This window comes from Schistocerca nitens, chromosome 5, assembly GCF_023898315.1.
Source record: "Schistocerca nitens isolate TAMUIC-IGC-003100 chromosome 5, iqSchNite1.1, whole genome shotgun sequence".
Lineage (NCBI taxonomy): Eukaryota > Metazoa > Arthropoda > Insecta > Orthoptera > Acrididae > Schistocerca > Schistocerca nitens.
In genome coordinates this window covers 280,529,627-280,547,926 of record NC_064618.1, presented here as the reverse complement: position 1 = coordinate 280,547,926, position 18,300 = coordinate 280,529,627, and the positions used below count along the sequence as shown (strand labels likewise).

General features: G+C 37.2%; 1 protein-coding gene across 3 annotated transcripts in view; it reads left to right on the top strand.

Annotated features, from left to right (window-relative positions):
- The window catches only part of LOC126259405 (guanine nucleotide-binding protein subunit beta-5), a 179,679-nt gene that overhangs the window by 95,679 nt on the left and 65,700 nt on the right, over positions 1 to 18,300 (top strand). For all 3 annotated transcript variants that reach the window (XM_049956181.1, XM_049956180.1, XM_049956179.1), the window contains one exon: positions 5,287 to 5,405. In XM_049956181.1, the coding sequence (XP_049812138.1) occupies positions 5,287 to 5,405 (119 nt within the window). The remainder of the gene's footprint in view (positions 1 to 5,286; positions 5,406 to 18,300) is intronic.

The window sequence follows — 18,300 nt, the reverse complement described above, 5'->3', positions numbered from 1 at the left end:
ATAAGGTTTTTGTTTACGGATTAGCCGAAGGTAAAAAGCTCGATGGTTGTAGAGGAACAGTACCCAGCAAGACACCACTCATACCCGCATACATTTATAGCAGTTCACCAGCAACTTGGCAAAACAGGTTCATTAGCAGGATATCATGGTGATGCTGGAAGACATTGAACACGATGAGATGCTGCATTTGAAGAGACTATTCTCGAGCACTTCGAGGAAGCAGCTACGACAAGTATTCGAGCGGTTGGACACGACATGGGGGTCACTCGTTGGTTAGTGTGGGAGGTTTTGAGGGATGACGGCCAGCGTCCATTTAGTTTCCACCCTGTCCAAGACCTAAATCCTGTGGTGGCCTATGAACATAGGCTAGGGTTTTGCCGGTGGTTTCTGCAATGTGTTGCATGAGATCCCAACTTTGCCGCTGTTGTGTTGTTTACTGACAAGTGCATCTTCCATTGGGATGGCCTTTACAACACTCGAAATGTTCATTACTGGGCAAGGGGAAATCCTCATGTCACATACGTTCATGGACACCAGGAATGATTTTCGCTCAGTATTTGGGTAGGCATTGTGGATAACCATCTGATTGAACAGGTCCATCTGCGTCATAGACTTACGGGGGCAAACTACCTTCGCTTTTTGCAAGAAACTCTACCTGACCTGCTGGAAAATGTTCCCCTGGACATACGGTTACGCATGTGGTTGCAGCATGATGGGGCCCCCGCACCTAACAGTCATGCTGTGCGTGGATATCTAAATGAACTCTTCAACGGCTGACTAATTGGCAGAGGTGCTCGTAGGATATGGCCCCCACCATCACTAGACCTCACGTCTTTGGACATTTTCCTGTGGGGATTCTTCAAGATTCTATTTCACCCACCCGGAAGTGAACCATCTAGAAACAAAGAGGAATTAATTGATCACATTCAACATGCTGCCAATCACATCAGGGCAATGCCAGGAATCCTTGAAAGAGTTTGATATACCAAGCTTGTCTCGCATCAGAGGGTCACCAGTTCAAGTACCTGCTTTAAGTAAACAAAGTTGTAGCTACAAAAAAGGCCCTTTTCAGGGCAGACACAATTTGTAAAAGACTTACTGTACACAAACTAACAGCTGTTGATGGGTTTGTTCACTATACGTCTTATCATGAAACTACAATGGATATGTTGGGTCCCTGGCGGATTCGCTCCCAGGCACCCCGAGAATGGAAGGCTGGCATGCTACCACTGAGTGTGCAGACCACTTTAGATACATCACGATCTCTGCCATGCAAAGCATTCGTGGTCATACATTGTCCAGAGCATCCGGCAACAGGGCAATCCCTTGGTTAATCGGAGCATGTGTGGTGCCAAGTTTTCGTAGTTTAAAAATTGTGCGTTGTCGACCTACACAACATTAGTAATTTTGGTTCCTACTGGTGTCAGCTATCCAGGGCTAAAATTTCGTGACACAATTTTTCTCCACTACTTAGAAATTCATCTCTTGAAGGTAAGAAATGTCCGACCATTATGAAATTACTTGTACAGTTAATTACTGGTGTGGAAACATACAAATGTAATAGTAATAAAGCTGTCTATCAGTCTTATCCTTTTTTTAAGTTAATCCCTCCCTTTCTTAAATTTTACTCCAGATAAATATATTTGATAATACCTCATAAAATCATTTCCCAGATAACAACAAAAACCTTTTTGAAAACCCCTACAAAATAAACAAAGAACTGCATTAGAAATTATCTACTAAATAGTAAACAGTGCTCCCAGTTCTGTTCATTCATGGCCTGAATCATTTCATTTCCAGTTTTGTTCAACCAGACGTGTGGTTTCACAATGGTCCATTTGTATGACTAGGTTTTTCTCTCCTTTTTAGGGTTCTGTAACTTAGTTGGTAAAATCAGAACGCTTGTGGGATGCTTTGTTGTCTGCCTGCCTGTCCATCTGACTGTTAAAAGCCCTTTTTCCCAGGAAAAGACAGACATATCAAGTTGAAATTTATGTCACATACTAAGGCCAACAGCCCCTTGGCGATGTAAAAAATCGAAGCTTCTAAGTCAGTGCAGTCAAAAGATACAACTATTTGTGTCATATATTTTGGTATTGGCAAACTACCTCACTGAAACCAGTAGGCAAAAAGGAAAGAATATGAAAATTGTAAACTTGTAATTATATTGCACATGGAAATTTTTTTGTCTTTTCTTATTTGATGCACTGTCTATTCATTCATCTATTAAGAACCCTTTTTCTCAGCAACTAATAGACTTATCCAATTGAAGGTTATACAGCATATTAAGGCCTACAGTCCCTTGGCAGTGTAAAACATAGAAGCTTCTAAGTCAATGCAATCAAAAAGCATGGCCATTTATGTCACATATTTTGATATAACACACTCACTCATCAAAGCCTGTAGGATACTTCCCATTGATCTACAGTCATGAAATTTGGCAAGAAGTAAGGTTTCACGGTAAAAGTAAAGAAAAAATCCAAAAATTGTTAATTTGTAATTGTATTGTACATGAAAAATACATTTCTTTTGTCATTTGTTATCTGTCGTCAGACAATCAGTAGTTCTGCATTCAGGCTGACTGGGTCAAAATGGTAAAAGTCGAACATCAGACAAGGAATATCCTTATTGCTCAAATGATGCATTTCGGAATCTATCCGCTATCAGGTATGCAGGAACAATCACTGTACTTACATATGGCATTTCAAGTTGTATGTGAAACAAACATTTGAGTCTGTCAGTGTTTGTTTCGCATACAACTTGAAGTGCCATATGAACGTGCAGTGATCACTCGTGGATTTATGATGGTGGGTAAATTCTGAAGCACATCACAATAAAGTCATTCCTTGCCTAATGTTTGACTTTTACTGCAGTGACCCAGTCAGCCTGAACAGAGAACTACTGATTATTATAACAATGGTAACCTGTCTTCAGCATGACTTTACGTCACATTTATTTATTTATTTATTTTTTCCCACTTCGAATCACCCATCTTTGGGGTATGTAAGATCAATCACTTCTTAGATGCTTGTGCTCTCCTTTTCTCCAAATAGTTCTTATTCTATCTGATGTCTTCTTTCTTTCCTCCTCTGATATCTGAATCGGTTTCATGGTGTTGATCTTAATTTGGAACGTCTTAGTTTTGTCTTTGGTCAGCGTCTTGGCTGAACCATTCTTTAACATGACTTCGGTAATCTGGAGATCTCTCAAATCCTTTTCCACTTCCTTAAACCAGTTGGGTTTAGTATTGTTTGTGATTTTGGAATTTGGGACCCATGATCTACCTCAAAATTTTCCTCTCCTTGATTTCCAATTTCTCCATTTGCCCTTTTATCCCCATGACTAGTGTCTCTGTTGCATAGAGTGCTTCCGGCTTAATTATTGTGTTATAATGTCTTATTTTGGTGTTCCACGAGAGGGCTTTCATATTGTATATTGTATATGTTGTTGGTTTTCTGGGAAGCTAGTTCCATTTTGGTCCTTCGTGCTTCCATTGCTTTCCCTTCAAGGTTGTTCCATTCAGTGCATTCCCCTAGGTACTTGAAACTCCTAAACACTTCTATTTTTTGAGCTCATACTTTAATTCTCGTAGGAGTACCTAGTATATTCGTTATAATTGTATTTTTTACCAGTTAAACTTAAAACACTGCCCTTTCAGAACTATCTGTATTATTCACATTGCTCCCCAAGAACTCAACTAATGCCCCACATAAAACTACATTTGGTTCTTCCAGAGCCATTTGACCTTGAAATAGATTGATTCCACACCACAGTCTCCCAAATCCACAATGCTTTAATCAGTTCCACCCTACAAAGATTATATTCTGACACAGAACAGATAACTTCAGCTTTTATGGTTCACAATGTATTGAAGTTGCAGCCCAGATGTCACACAGTAAGTTTGCCAAAAACTTATAAAACAGTCAGTTCTGCTGTGTACTTGTGGGTTCTCCTGAAACAGCAAATCCATATCAACTTCGTAAAGGTTGCATTGAAGTCTGCAATATAGGACATGCCATAACACTTCTGTCATCTCATTATAAGACTGGAATGTCAGATTCTTGCTCTACTGAAACCAAAGAATGGATGCTTGGTACTAGAAGAACCAACTAATTAAGTGAACATACAGTTAACGCACAAGCAGTTTAAATTCTAGGTGTGTGCCTAGACAGAAAGTATCTTTCAATATGATTAGCATGAGGTACATCTCTTGTATTTTTAAGCCCTGATTTTGTGCATAAACCAATACAACAGTATGGAAAAGCTTTGAACTCTTCAGTTTTGCAGTGGAATGTTTACAGTGATGGATAACAAAAATACAATTTTTTGGGGTTGCATTGAAAATGTTTCATCACTCAAATCTTTTAAAAAGTGAAGTCATATTTTATTGCTTCTCATGCATACCTGGTGGAAAAATTAAAATGTGTAACATAAAATTTCTTCTTCCATACTTTCAAAAGTAATAATTAATCTGTAACCATGTATACTTGATTCATAAGGATCAGCCTCTATATTATTGTATATTAGATAATAGTAGAACTGCCTACATGTAACAAGTCAATGTGTAATTTGTGCAACTATAACCTCCGATGGCAAGTATAATTAATGAAATTTTCTCATCCCATCTACCAAGAAAGGCTGGTTTTAGGCACATTGGTTTTGGGCAAAAAACCAAATTTTCAAAACTGATAACTTTACTTGGTTGATAGCCTGAGAATATTTCCTGGAATTTCACTTCAATCCTTATGTTTCATCCTGATGCACATGCGCCTTCTCTCTCTCTCTCTCTCTCCTCTCCCTCCCTCCCTCTCTCCCCCCTCTCTCTCCTCCAACCCCTCCCCCCTCTCTCTCCCCCTCCTCCAACCCCTCCCCCCTCTCTCTCCCCCTCCTCCAACCCCTCCCCCCTCTCTCTCCCCCTCCTCCAACCCCCCTCTCTCTCTCCCCCTCCTCCAACCCCCCCCCTCTCTCTCTTTCTCTCTCCTCTCCAACCCCCCCCATCTCTCTCTCTCTCTCTCTCTCTCTCTCTCTCTCTCTCTCTCTCTCTCTCCTCCAACCCCTCTCCCACTCCTCTACCTCCTCCTCCCCCTCTCCCCCTCCCTCCCCCTCCCTCCCTCTGTGTGCGTGTGCGTGCGCGTGGGCGTGGGCGTGGGCGCGCACGCAGGTGCTTGTGCATGTGGGTGCGTGCATACAACATACACAAATACACACATATATATTCACATCATTCATTGCAGTATAATTGTAAGCATTATGTTGCCATATGTCTCTTTTCAATTCAATTCTTAGGATGGGAAAATGATTATATGGGATGCATTTACAACTAACAAAGAACATGCTGTTACAATGCCTACTACATGGGTGATGGCTTGTGCATATGCTCCATCAGGAAATTTGGTTGCATGTGGGTAAGTTACAGGTTTAGCTGGTTGCATGCTATGTTATTCCAGAAAATCATTTTTTTCCTTTGATGTTGTGGAACTGTAAGCATGGATATGTGCTTTAGGTGAGCTGCAACAAAATCCCTACCTCGGAAATAGAAACTTAATCTTTTTTTTCTCTCTCTCAATTGTTTGGCCTGCATTAAGGTTTCACTTGGTGAGTGCATTGGCTTCCTTACTTGCATGCTATTCTGTTTAATGTAGCTTTTAAGTAATAGCCAGTGAATGCCATTAAACTATAGTATGATACCATTTAAGCAAAACAGTGAATTATCAATTGTTGAAATGGCATAGTGAGAGCATAAAATAAGACTGTTGCAAAATAAAGAAAAGATAAATGTGTATACAGATTGCATGAAAAGTTTTCAGTCCCCTTCATTTTGGCATTGTTCTAAGTGCAATTTGGAAATGGGATTGGGTATTTTCAATTTTCATTCCTTTTTTAAATGTTATCTCCTTTCTTCATTGTTTATGCTTATGAAGTTAACTGTTTTACAAACACATGTGGTGATCACAATTTCTGCTGTTCTTGGTCATTACCTCTTAAAAAACTTCATGCTGCACTCAAGTTATATTATGAAATAAAAAATATATTGTTATGCTGTTCAAAACAAGAGTTCATCACAAACAAAAGCAAAAAGCAGGAAAATAGACATAATTTTTTTTTCAGACCACAGAAATGTGTAACAGTAATTGATGCACAATAAGAGAGATTTTTTCATAATAATGAGGGTCTTATGTTAAATCAGAGATAATTGCATTGTATACACTGACACATTTATGCCTCAAGATGGTTGGTGGTAACAGTTAAAATTTTGTGTTCACACTCATTGTAAAAAACTTACATTACCTTGTCTTAAAATGTTACATTGTTAAATTTATGTCTTTAGAACACATACAGCTTGATTCTGAGAATCTAGAAGTTTTATGTAGGAGTATTTTTACCAGATAACATAAATTTTCAAAGAAGGTAATGCAATATAAGTAGTGCACTGGCATATTTTGTTGGATCTATGTACCAGTGCAGGGATCTTCATAATTAGTCTTATGTGGACAGGAAATATAGTGAACTGTAATAAAGATTCACTGAAACTGCATGTGTGGTAAGTGTTATGGTGAATACCCAAAATATTTTGGAAAAATTTTAATGTAATGGGTGCTTTAAATTATTTCAGCTTTTGATTTTCTTAATATGCAGTTTTTTCATTGTTTACTTTTAGTATATATTGTAAAACAAGATCTCAGTAGTTTCATACTGCTAATTATTCTTGGAATCTTTGTAATTCAGGCAGAAGCTCAAAGTTTCAAGGAAATACATCACTGCCTCAATTCAAACTTGCAATATCCAATTTTAAGTATTTTTATAAGGTTATAAAAATTGAAATTACATTGGGGAAACCTTTTGATCAGTTATGAAATTCCCAGGTTTATTTTAAAATTATTTTGCTGAAAAGACTTATATTTGATCTATGGTTGTTGATAAATTCAGTTTCTGTTTTATTTCTCTGGCCTCAGTTGTTTTGGGAATCTGCATGTATTACCCAGTATGTGCTGTCTTTGGGTATTAAATCCTTGCATCTCTTTAAGCGTGGATTAAGTAGTAGATGGCTCTTTCTTGTTGTTAGTGACCTGTTGTGTATATATGCTATAATGTGTATGGACATCATATATCTCCGCAGCACAGTATAAAACTTTTTAAATTCACTATTGCTGACACCTGACTATTTGTCATGAGAGATCTTGCAACTCTGTTGGAGTTTAAAGTTTATCCTGTACTTTACTGCCTCAGGTAAACACTTTTTTTTTATAATATGACTATACAATCATTATTTGACTGATAGTAACTAGTTGTATCATAAAACTAAATATGCAGCTGACAATGGGACTGACCCTCTTCGATTTGGCCCATACTTTATGGGATTTGAAATCAGTGCCCCAACAGCAATCTCCTAAAACATCACCTAATTTAAAAAAGAAAGAAAGAAAACAGACAATTGCCTTTGAAGTATCTATTATTCACAAGTGTGGTTAACTACCAAACATTTTTTTCTTTAGTAACATAGACACCGATAGTTTAGTGTGTACTGCTATGGTCTTGAGATCATAAAGTTGCTAATTCAGATCTCAGTAGTAGCAACTTTTTTTATTCAAATTGTGTATTTAATATCAAATGGTAATGTTAATTAACAAATATTGAATCATACTATATAATAAAAACAACATTTTATTTTTAATTATTGCTTGTTTGAAAATAAATTGAAATTTAATACATACTTGTGAAATCCTTATTGTTATATAATAAAATTATATGCATTAATAACACTCTTCAAACTCTGGAAATAAAAAAAAGTATTTTATTTTCTGTTTGATGTTTCAGATTTTTTACAAAGTTTTGTTTTGTTATGACACACATTTTTCATCCAATTAGTAATTAAAAATAAAAGATTTTGTGTTTACTAAAAGTTATTTTTCAATATTTATTAATAAACATGGATTTTTAATAAAAGCAAAAAAGTGTTGCTACTACTGTGATTCAAACGAATGACTTTACATAGAATTCAGTGCTGTGTACTGAGTGTGTGTGTCTTATTTAAATGGATTGTAGTTCTTGAGGATATTGATCTCTGGGCATACAGTTTCAGTTGGTATGAAGAAAAGGACCAGTCCACAAGGTCCTCTTGTGAGATGGTAAAACGAAGAATATATTTTAATTTTGTTTAATTTGTTAGCCTGTATAAAAAGTTGCAGCTTCTGTAATTAAGAGAAGGGTACTCAGCATTAATTTAGCAGTAATGTTATGTGGCAACTTACCACCAAACTATCATGTAACATGTTTCATAGTATCATATGCACATCCTCACAGTCAGTGTAATCAACTGTTTAATGCTGCATAACAACCACAGACTGTACTCAGTACTACCTATGACTGCCCAGCTAATTTACATGCATTCTTCCCTTTTATTACAGCAAGGGAAATTTTCTGCAGCCTTGGAGAGGTTTTTCTAGCTGGCTCACAACATGGGAGTTTGTTTAAAGGGACCAGAGATGTGTGTCTACATGCTCTTTGATTCATCAGGTTTAGAATCCTGTCATGGAATGGGAGAGTGTTTTTGCCTTCCTCCCCATGCCACAGTGTCATAGGTTAATTATAATAAAATCCACAGCAGTAGAAGTTTGTTTAACTTATTTAGAGAATTATTGCGAGTCGGAACTCAAAAGGTCTGCTGCAATTGGCCGGTGATATTCCTACACTGGGAGAAAGAACCAAGTTTCAGACAGACAAAACATGCCATTAGGAGATGGGAGAGTAAAGACTTGCTGCCACACGACCGATGAGACGAGGCATGCTGTCATATAGAAGGGTGTCTCTACTTAAGCACTAAGTACAGTGGGCAAGCTGGACTCAGAATTGCCAGCCAGTTTTGCCGTCGCCTTCCACATACGCTCCATGTGAGACTGGTAAGAATGAGCTGGTGATGCAGTAACCAAGTCAGTGGCGCCACAATGCTTGTTAACTTTCATCAGTGGCTAATTCCACAGCTGTAGCATTTATAGTCAGCTAGTTGCTCCCATTATGCATTTTTGTGATTCTACTGGTGTTCGTACGAATTTTTCTGGGTTCTTTCTTCAAACCACTAACCACTCTTGCAGTTGTTGACAGTGTCTGTAATTTACTCTCATGATTATGCTTCTATTGTGGTCACTAATGTGCCAATATTAGATTTCCCAATTATGAGGGTAGTTTGATAAGTTTGGTAAATTCTTGTGAAAGAATGCAGCATTTTTGTTGTACCATCATGGTTGATAAGCTTAATTATTCCAAGGGTCATATTAAGAATTTCAACAATGTACAGCATACAGTTCAGTGTTGAAAACCATCTGAATTGGTCAGTGAGTCAACTGTGATTGAAAATGGAAAAAAAAACTGTGTTTTGTACTGTTATCAAACATTTTCATTTGAATTGGTGGACTGCCACACAGAGCAAAACAGAATTGGATAAAGTTCACATGGACTCTGCACCATCGTTGAAGACCATTTGCTTTTGGATTAATGAATTTAAATGTGAGTTTACATGCACCAAAGACAAAGCCCACTCCAGCTGCCCATTTGAGGTCCCTACAAAGGAAACCAATGAAAAAATCCATGATACAGCAATGCCAAATAAAGCTTTGTGAGATATCCTGCATGGAGAATTGGCTGTGAAGAAGGTGTGTGTGAGGTGGACACCACGACTGCTCACAGTTGATCAAAATCACATCTGGCACAACGTTTCAAGACAATGTCTGGTGATGCTTGGTTGCAATCTGCATGACTTTTTGTGCCGATTTGTGACTGTTGATGAAATATAGATCCATCATTACACACCAGAGTCAAAACAGTGGACAAACGCTAGCGAAAGTACGCCGAAGAAGGCAAAGACCGTTTTGTCTGCTGGTAAGGTGATCACCACTGCTTTTTGGGACTCGAAAGGTAGAATACTCATAGATTACTTGAAACAAGGCAGAATCATAACTGGACCCTATTATGCTTCGTTGTTGGTTCATTTGAAATTTGTTTTGGCTGAAAAGAACAACAAAATTGGCACAGAAAAAGTACTTTTTCACCAGGATAATGCAGCATCCCACACATCAGTGTGATTTGGGCATTAAATTGGTTCATCATCCACTCTATTCAGTCACAAGTGACTGATTCCTGTTCCCTAATTTGAAATTTTGACCTGGCTTGGGAAGAAATTTACATCAAATGGGGAAGTTATAGTTGCAGTCAATGAGTATTTTGCAGAGTTTGACAGAGCCTATTGGTCGGATGAGATGAAAAAGGTGGAAGGTCGCTGGAGCAAGTGTATATCCCCCAAAGGAGACTATGTTGAGACTTACCAAACCTCCCTCATATAGTCTCGTATCTATTTATTAAATTTTCTTTTACTTATCTCAGTGGGCAACTCACATGTAGATGCTTCATGGTAATAAACTCAATGGTTCCAGTGACCGCTACTTTCTGTTGTAGATAGATGACCACATTCATTAAAATATCCATGTGTGGTGTGGTAACCATATTTTCATGTTTTATTACTCCATTGCCATTAGTGATTATTAAATAAGATGTTTCCCTTGTATGACATTAATATTTCCTCGATCTTTTTTTGAGCTTGCCTTACCTGTAGGTCACCAGGGATCAAACGTATAGCGTCGCAGGGGCATGCTAAACGGCTCAACTGTCACCTCACATTAACAGGCAAGCACTGAAAAAAGGACACAAAAGAATCTCTGATTGTATGGGTGACAAGCATGGCGAATATGTAGACATACATAGTGATGAGTGGGAAGAGTAAATATCACTAATGCTAACATTTGGGAGATTTCTATCATGTGGTCATATGAAAAATCTTGGACATGAGATGCCTGATGTGACTGAAGTGGACTATCTAGCAAGAATTGTTGCTACCTGTTATATTGTTTGAACTGCACTTTTTTAACAGATGTGATAAAACATCATGTAACAGTCTCGTGTCGATGTAGAAGTTGGGAGATGCCACTTCAAACAACGTTTTCAAATATACCACTTTGCGCAAGTATGCACATAAACAGAGTTATTACAGAAATGTATTAACATGACTTTTTATCATCAGTAAAGCAGTGGTAATATTGGAATTTTGTCATTTTCACTTATAATTATCTAGTCGTTCTGCACAAGCATTCCCAATCTCAAAATTAATAACTCTGCTCTTTGTTGTCATCCTTGAAAACCCCTATCAATATTGTGGAAAAAGGATTTTGTATAATAGGAAAATAAACAGTCCAAAAATTTAAGCTATGTTGCACAGTTAGATAGAAAAATCATACAGTTAGATAGAAAAATCATATCCTGACATGTGAGATTGTAAAGTGAAAACTCTTGTTGTCTTAAGATGAATCCATAAAATTGTTGCAGATTATGTTGTATAGTGTTTAGGTTGCCAGTTCAGTGAAAAGGTGTCATATTATGAGTCAAAAGGTTTAAATCCTCAATCAGTGTTGTGATTTGCTTTGCAAGACTAAAGCAAGTTTTGACCTTTGGAAATGACATGAGTATGTGAATCATTTTAGTTTGCACTGTGATTTGGATCATCCTCATCTTCACTTCAAACATTAGTGTTTTTCTTTTTTTATGATACCCATCGCTTCCTCCACCTTCCTTGACTTCTCCCAGCTATCTTAAATCTTCTCATCTGGAGAGCTAATCTTGTTTCATACATTCTTTCAGGTGTTGATTCCAGTCTTTCCTATTTTCTTCTATTTTATTGAGGATATTAAATATATTCATTTATTTCCTGATTTCCAAACTTCCAAATCTGTTGGCTTTTGTGCACATCCCTTTCCTGCTCTTAGATATCTCATCTCTGTTGCTTGGATGCAAATTTCTTAGTGTTTATGTATAATCCACAATTCACTTCTATAAACAAGAATTTTCTTATAAAATTTCACTCCTCTTCCTTTGTGCGTTTCATTTGTTCCACATATGTGCTAAAACTTGGCTAATTTTTTTCTACGTCTTTGTTATAGTCATATGTGATGCCACAATCTAAATGGTGAAAATGTTAAACCTCGTCTATTATTCTGTTGTAAAAAAAATAAATAAATAAAAATAATAATAAAAAATCAGAACTTTTGTCGCACAACATGCTTTCTTTTGATTTTTGTATTTTTTTTTTTTTTTTTCTAAAATTGTCAAATGATACTCTTTACAAATCATACCTAATAAATGTATGCCCCTCTGTACGTTATCTTCGTTTTCAGCCTGCATTGTGGCATTGTCTGCATATAAAAGACAATTAAATTGGAAATTTCTGTTAATCTTAATTCCCTTGTTAAAAAATCTCCTTCTGCTTCCAGATTGCATAATCTAAATAAATGTTTAAAAGGATGGGTGAAATGTTACACCCTTGTCTACCTCCTTTGTGCTTATAGTCTGTGTTAGAGTACCATTTACATCTAAAATTAATACCATGTATCTGCGCAGATTATTTAAAACATTTATTAAATGTTGTGGATGTTCACTTTTCCTCCTAATTCCCACAGTTTCTCTCTGTCAACAGAAATTACGAACGTTCCAGAATTTTTTGAACAGACAACATATATGAATTTCATTACAGATCAGCCTCATTTACAATGAAAATATTCAAATATGTAAATAATATCAATACATATTACATGTTTGTGGATTATTCATAAAATATCAAATATAATTTCTTCCTAGCATGTTTCCTAGCTTAAATAAAAGTGTGTTTCATTTCAGTAATAACAATCTTTCGAGAATGACCCTGGCAGACAGAATAATGCTTTGCAGTTACTTAGTAAAACTTATTTTAATTTGACTCTGTTCTTTACTTTCAAATAACATCAGATTTAAAACATGTGTTATAGACAACAATTATAACTGTATTTCAGTGATTTTAAGGTAATAGTATGGTTTCAAACATTCCTACCAATTACTGTCTTTACTTGAGGCAAGAGGAATACAATGTACAGATTTATTTCATCGTAACATTGTTGACATGTTATTAGCTTTTTAATTAATTTATGCAGTAAATGAAGCAGGCAAAAAGGAATACAAATGTCTCAAAAATGAGATCGACAGGAAGTGCAAAATGGCTAAGCAGGGATGGCTAGAGGACAAATGTAAGGATTTTGAGGCTTATCTCACTAGGGGTAAGATAGATGCTGCCTACAGGAAAATTAAAGAGACCTTTCGAGATAAGAGAACCACTTGTATGAACATCAAGAGCTCAGATGGAAACCCAGTTCTAAGCAAAGAAGGGAAAGCAGAAAGGTGGAAGGAGTATATAGAGGGTCTATACAAGGGCGATGTACTTGAGGACAATATTATGGAAATGGAAGAGGATGTAGATGAAGACAAAATGGGAGATAAGATACTGCGTGAAGAGTTTGACAGAGCACTGAAAGACCTGAGTCGAAACAAGGCCCCCGGAGTAGACAACATTCCATTGGAACTACTGACGGCCTTGGGAGAGCCAGTCCTGACAAAACTCTACCATCTGGTGAGCAAGATGTATGAAACAGGCGAAATACCCTCAGACTTCAAGAAGAATATAATAATTCCAATCCCAAAGAAAGCAGGTGTGGACAGATGTGAGAATTACCGAACAATCAGTTTAATGAGCCACAGCTGCAAAATACTAACACGAATTCTTTACAGACGAATGGAAAAACTAGTAGAAGCCGACCTCGGGGAAGATCGGTTTGGATTCCGTAGAATGTTGGAACACGTGAGGCAATACTGACCTTACGACTTATCTTAGAAGAAAGATTAAGGAAAGGCAAACCTATGTTTCTAGCATTTGTAGACTTACAGAAAGCTTTTGACAATGTTGACTGGAATACTCTCTTTCAAATTCTAAAGGTGGCAGGGGTAAAATACAGGGAGTGAAAGGCTATTTACAACTTGTACAGAAACCAGATGGCAGTCATAAGAGTCGAGGGGCATTAAAGGTAAGCAGTGGTTGGGAAAGGAGTGAGACAGGGTTGTAGCCTCTCCCCGATGTTATTCAATCTATATATTGAGCAAGCAGTAAAGGAAACAAAAGAAAAATTCGGAGTAGGTATTAAAATTCATGGAGAAGAAGTAAAAACTTTGAGGTTCGCCGATGACATTGTAATTCTGTCAGAGACAGCAAAGGACTTGGAAGAGCAGTTGAACGGAATGGATGGTGTCTTGAAGGGAGGATATAAGATGAACATCAACAAAAGCAAAACGAGGATAATGGAATGTAGTCGAATTAAATCGGGTGATGTTGAGGGTATTAGATTAGGAAATGAGACACTTAAAGTAGTAAAGGAGTTTTGCTATTTGGGGAGCAAAATAACTGATGGTGGTCGAAGTAGAGAGGATATAAAATGTAGACTGGCAATGGCAAGGAAAGCGTTTCTGAAGAAGAGAAATTTGTTAACATCGAATATAGATTTAAGTGTCAGGAAGTCATTTCTGAAAGTATTTGTATGGAATGTAGCCATGTATGGAAGTGAAACATGGACGGTAAATAGTTTGGACAAGAAGAGAATAGAAGCTTTTGAAATGTGGTGCTACAGAAGAATGCTGAAGATTAGATGGGTAGATCACATAACTAATGAGGAGGTACTGAATAGGATTGGGGAGAAGAGGAGTTTGTGGCACAACTTGACGAGAAGAAGGGACCGGTTGGTAGGACATGTTCTGAGGCATCAAGGGATCACCAATTTAGTATTGGAGGGCAGTGTGGAGGGTAAAAATCGTAGGGGGAGACCAAGAGATGAATACATTAAGCAGATTCAGAAGGATGTAGGTTGCAGTAGGTACTGGGAGATGAAGAAGCTTGCACAGGATAGAGTAGCATGGAGAGCTGCAACAAACCAGTCTCAGGACTGAAGACCACAACAACAACAACAATTAATTTATGTAAGAATCTGCTCTTAAGAAACTTTAATGAATCAGAAAGGTCCTAGCTGTTATGTTTTTGTCTCGTTGTTTAAACATCGATATTACGTTTGCTTGTGACCATGCTTCTGGAATAGCTCTACTTCTTCACAGTTTAGCAGTTCAGAGTTTATGCTATCTGTACCGGGAGCTTTTGTGTTATTTGTAGAGTTGAGGGCTTATCTTAGTTCATCCATACATAAATCATCTACGCATCCTATTTCAGTTTCATTGTCTCTGTCCTCTGTGTAGCATGTTTCTTTGTACCACAAGTTCTTGTAATGTTCTATTCATTTTGCACAATGGATGTTGCATATTTGAGCAATTTCTGTTTCTATTTGAATAGCGTGTTTTCTTGCTGTTGTAAGCTATCATTTGCCTTCTGTGAATGTAGCCTATTATTAAGCTTGTAAACCTTTAAGTTCTCCCTGTAACTGGCAGGATAGAGGAAGAAAACAGCATGCCACACTCATTGGACCATATCAATTGATGGTCAGATCAGCTTCAAGTTGTTGAGTGCTTTTCAATGCCAGAATACATTGTGTTAAGAATGTAGGCAGTTTGTTTATGCCTACTTGTTTTTTATCCATTGTCCTTTTTGTTTTGTTGTGTTTACAGCAGATTAATAGTTGGGGAGGTCAGTGTGAGATGGATGTGCAAATAAACACGAGTGTACACAATAAATTGAAGATCTAACATTCTAAATTGCTAAGGAATGAAAGTACTGTTTTGAGATAGAACAAAAAATATATGTATAAACTATACTGCAAATTGAGATAAAATTGCATTGAATTGTTCAGAAAGAGAGAATTAAACACTTGAGAGCAGAAGGTATCTTGCACACTATCTTATTCATACTAAATGGGCTAAGTTCGACAGAGATATCATGCCATAATACATACCTAAATATAATTTTCTTAGAACATGACAAACAATAAGAAAGAGAAATCAGTTTGCATTATCATTACAGAAATGGCCAAAAAATTGCCCTTGGTAATATGGTATAAAGGCTACCATAGCAAGCAAGTCTTTCTATTTTTCAGCAGACTGTCATGGAATATTTTGCAGCACTGAAAGCTGGGTATGAATGAAGTCAATGTTGTTGTTGTGGTCTTCAGTCCAGAGACTGGTTTGATGCAGCTCTCCATGCTACTCTATCCCGTGCAAGCTTCATCATCTCCCAGTACTTACTGCAACCTACATCCTTCTGAATCTGCTTAGTGTATTCATCTCTTGGTCTCCCTCTATGATTTTTACCCTCCACACTGCCCTCCAATGCTAAATTTGTGATCCCTTGATGATGCCTCAGAACATGTCCTACCAACCGATCCCTTCTTCTTGTCAAGTTGTGCCACAAACTCCTCTTCTCCCCAATTCTATTCAATACCTCCTCATTAGTTATGTGATCTACCCATCATCTTCAGCATTCTTCTGTAGCACCACATGTTGAAAGCTTCTATTCTATTCTTGCCTAAACTATTTATCGTCCATGTTTCACTTCCATACATGGCTACACTCCATACAAATACTTTCAGAAACGACTTCCTGACATTTAAATCTATACTTGATGTTCACAAATTTTTGTTCTTCAGAAATGCTTTCCTTGCCATTGCCAGTCTACATTTTATATCCTCTCTATTTCAGCCATCATCAGTTATTTTGCTCCCCAAATAGCAAAACTCCTTTACTACTTTAAGTGTCTCATTTCCTAATCTAATTCCCTCAGCATCACCTGACTTAATTCGACTACATTCCATTATCCTCATTTTACTTTTGTTGATGTTCATCTTATATCCCCCTTTCAAGATGCTGTCCATTCCGTTCAACTGCTCTTCCAAGTCCTTTGCTGTGTCTGACAGAATTACAATGTCATTGGCGAACCTCAAAGATTTTATTTCTTCTCCATGGATTTTAATACCTACTCTGAATTTTTCTTTTGTTTCCTTTACTGCTTGCTCAATATATAGATTGAATAACATCGGGGAGAGGCTACAACCCTGTCTCACTCCCTTCCCAACCGCTGCTTCCCTCTCATGTCCCTCGACTCTTATAAGTGTCTTATGAAGTCAATAGTTATGCCTTTCTTTAGAATTTTTACACTTTTTCACTGTTCAGTGTCAGTGAATGTCTTTTTGATATGCACTGTTCAAGGTGAGGTGTTTTTAATTTGTGTAACGTAACTGATGTGCAGTGTCGTTGTGTTGATAACTCTCAGCAGCAGTCGGAAGTCGATAAATTTTTTAACCTCCCTTATGAGTGTGTTGAGTGGTGAAGAACGGTGTGCTGAATTAATTTCTTCTTGTGAATCATCATGTACATGTTGTTAGCACTTAACTATCTTCTTGCAATTTTCTATTAAGCCAGAATTTGTATCACAAGATTGGGAACAGTGGCCTAAAACCAGATACTTATGTTTACACAGTCAAATAGGCCACAAGACACAGTTTGTTTTGTCCACATCAGTTGCCACACCAAACTACAAGTTTCCTTTTGTTACCAGCTACACAACAGCATTTTAGTGCAATTCAGGACATGGAATGGACTTGGTGTTGTGTTGTTAGCTCTATGAGATCCTTCACCGACATTCCATGAACACTTTATTTCCTCACTGTTGTCATGAGCATGAACATAGAATTCGTAACATTAAAACTGGTGTAAGTATAACATATCACAGTGTCCAAGACTTGGAACAACCAATACTTGTTGCAGATCAGTTGCTAATGTACTAGTGTTACGTCCAGGCATACCTGAAGAAGTCTCATCATTCTTAATGTTTGCCATTGACTTTCTGCCTTCCTATGATGCAGTTACAGTGTTGTTCTGTGCTTTTCTGTTATTTGTGTGTCTTTTCACCTCAAGCTTCAACAAGTCACATTTCTTACAAGTATCTGACCTTTGTCCTCCGAAGAATGGATTGAGAAAACATTTTAGATTACATTTCTTTAACTTTGGTGTCTGGAAATTTGACTTTAAATGCTTTGTATAAGTGACTGATACTAATATCACAGCTGAAGTATTCTTTATAGGACTTACATATATGATAATGACTCCTCTCCCTTGGTATAGACAATATATATACTGCTATATCAGTAAAATATCATCATTGGTATATTTGCAGTTGTATGAGCCACTTACATTACAGAGGTATGACACTTGACCCACCTTCTGTTTGTTGGTTAATGTCACAATCCCCTTACTCAAAACACAAAATATGTCCAGGAAAGTTTTACAGCAGTCTGTGAAATGACCACCATTTCCATCAGCAACAATATATACACAGTTGATTGACAAGAACTGTCCCCAAGTTTGTCATCCCCACCATTGTGCCGCCTGAGGACTAGTAGTGTTTATTTTCATTAAACCCTAGAGTAGTTTCGTTTTGCTTATAGAAGACATGAAATAAATTTGTTC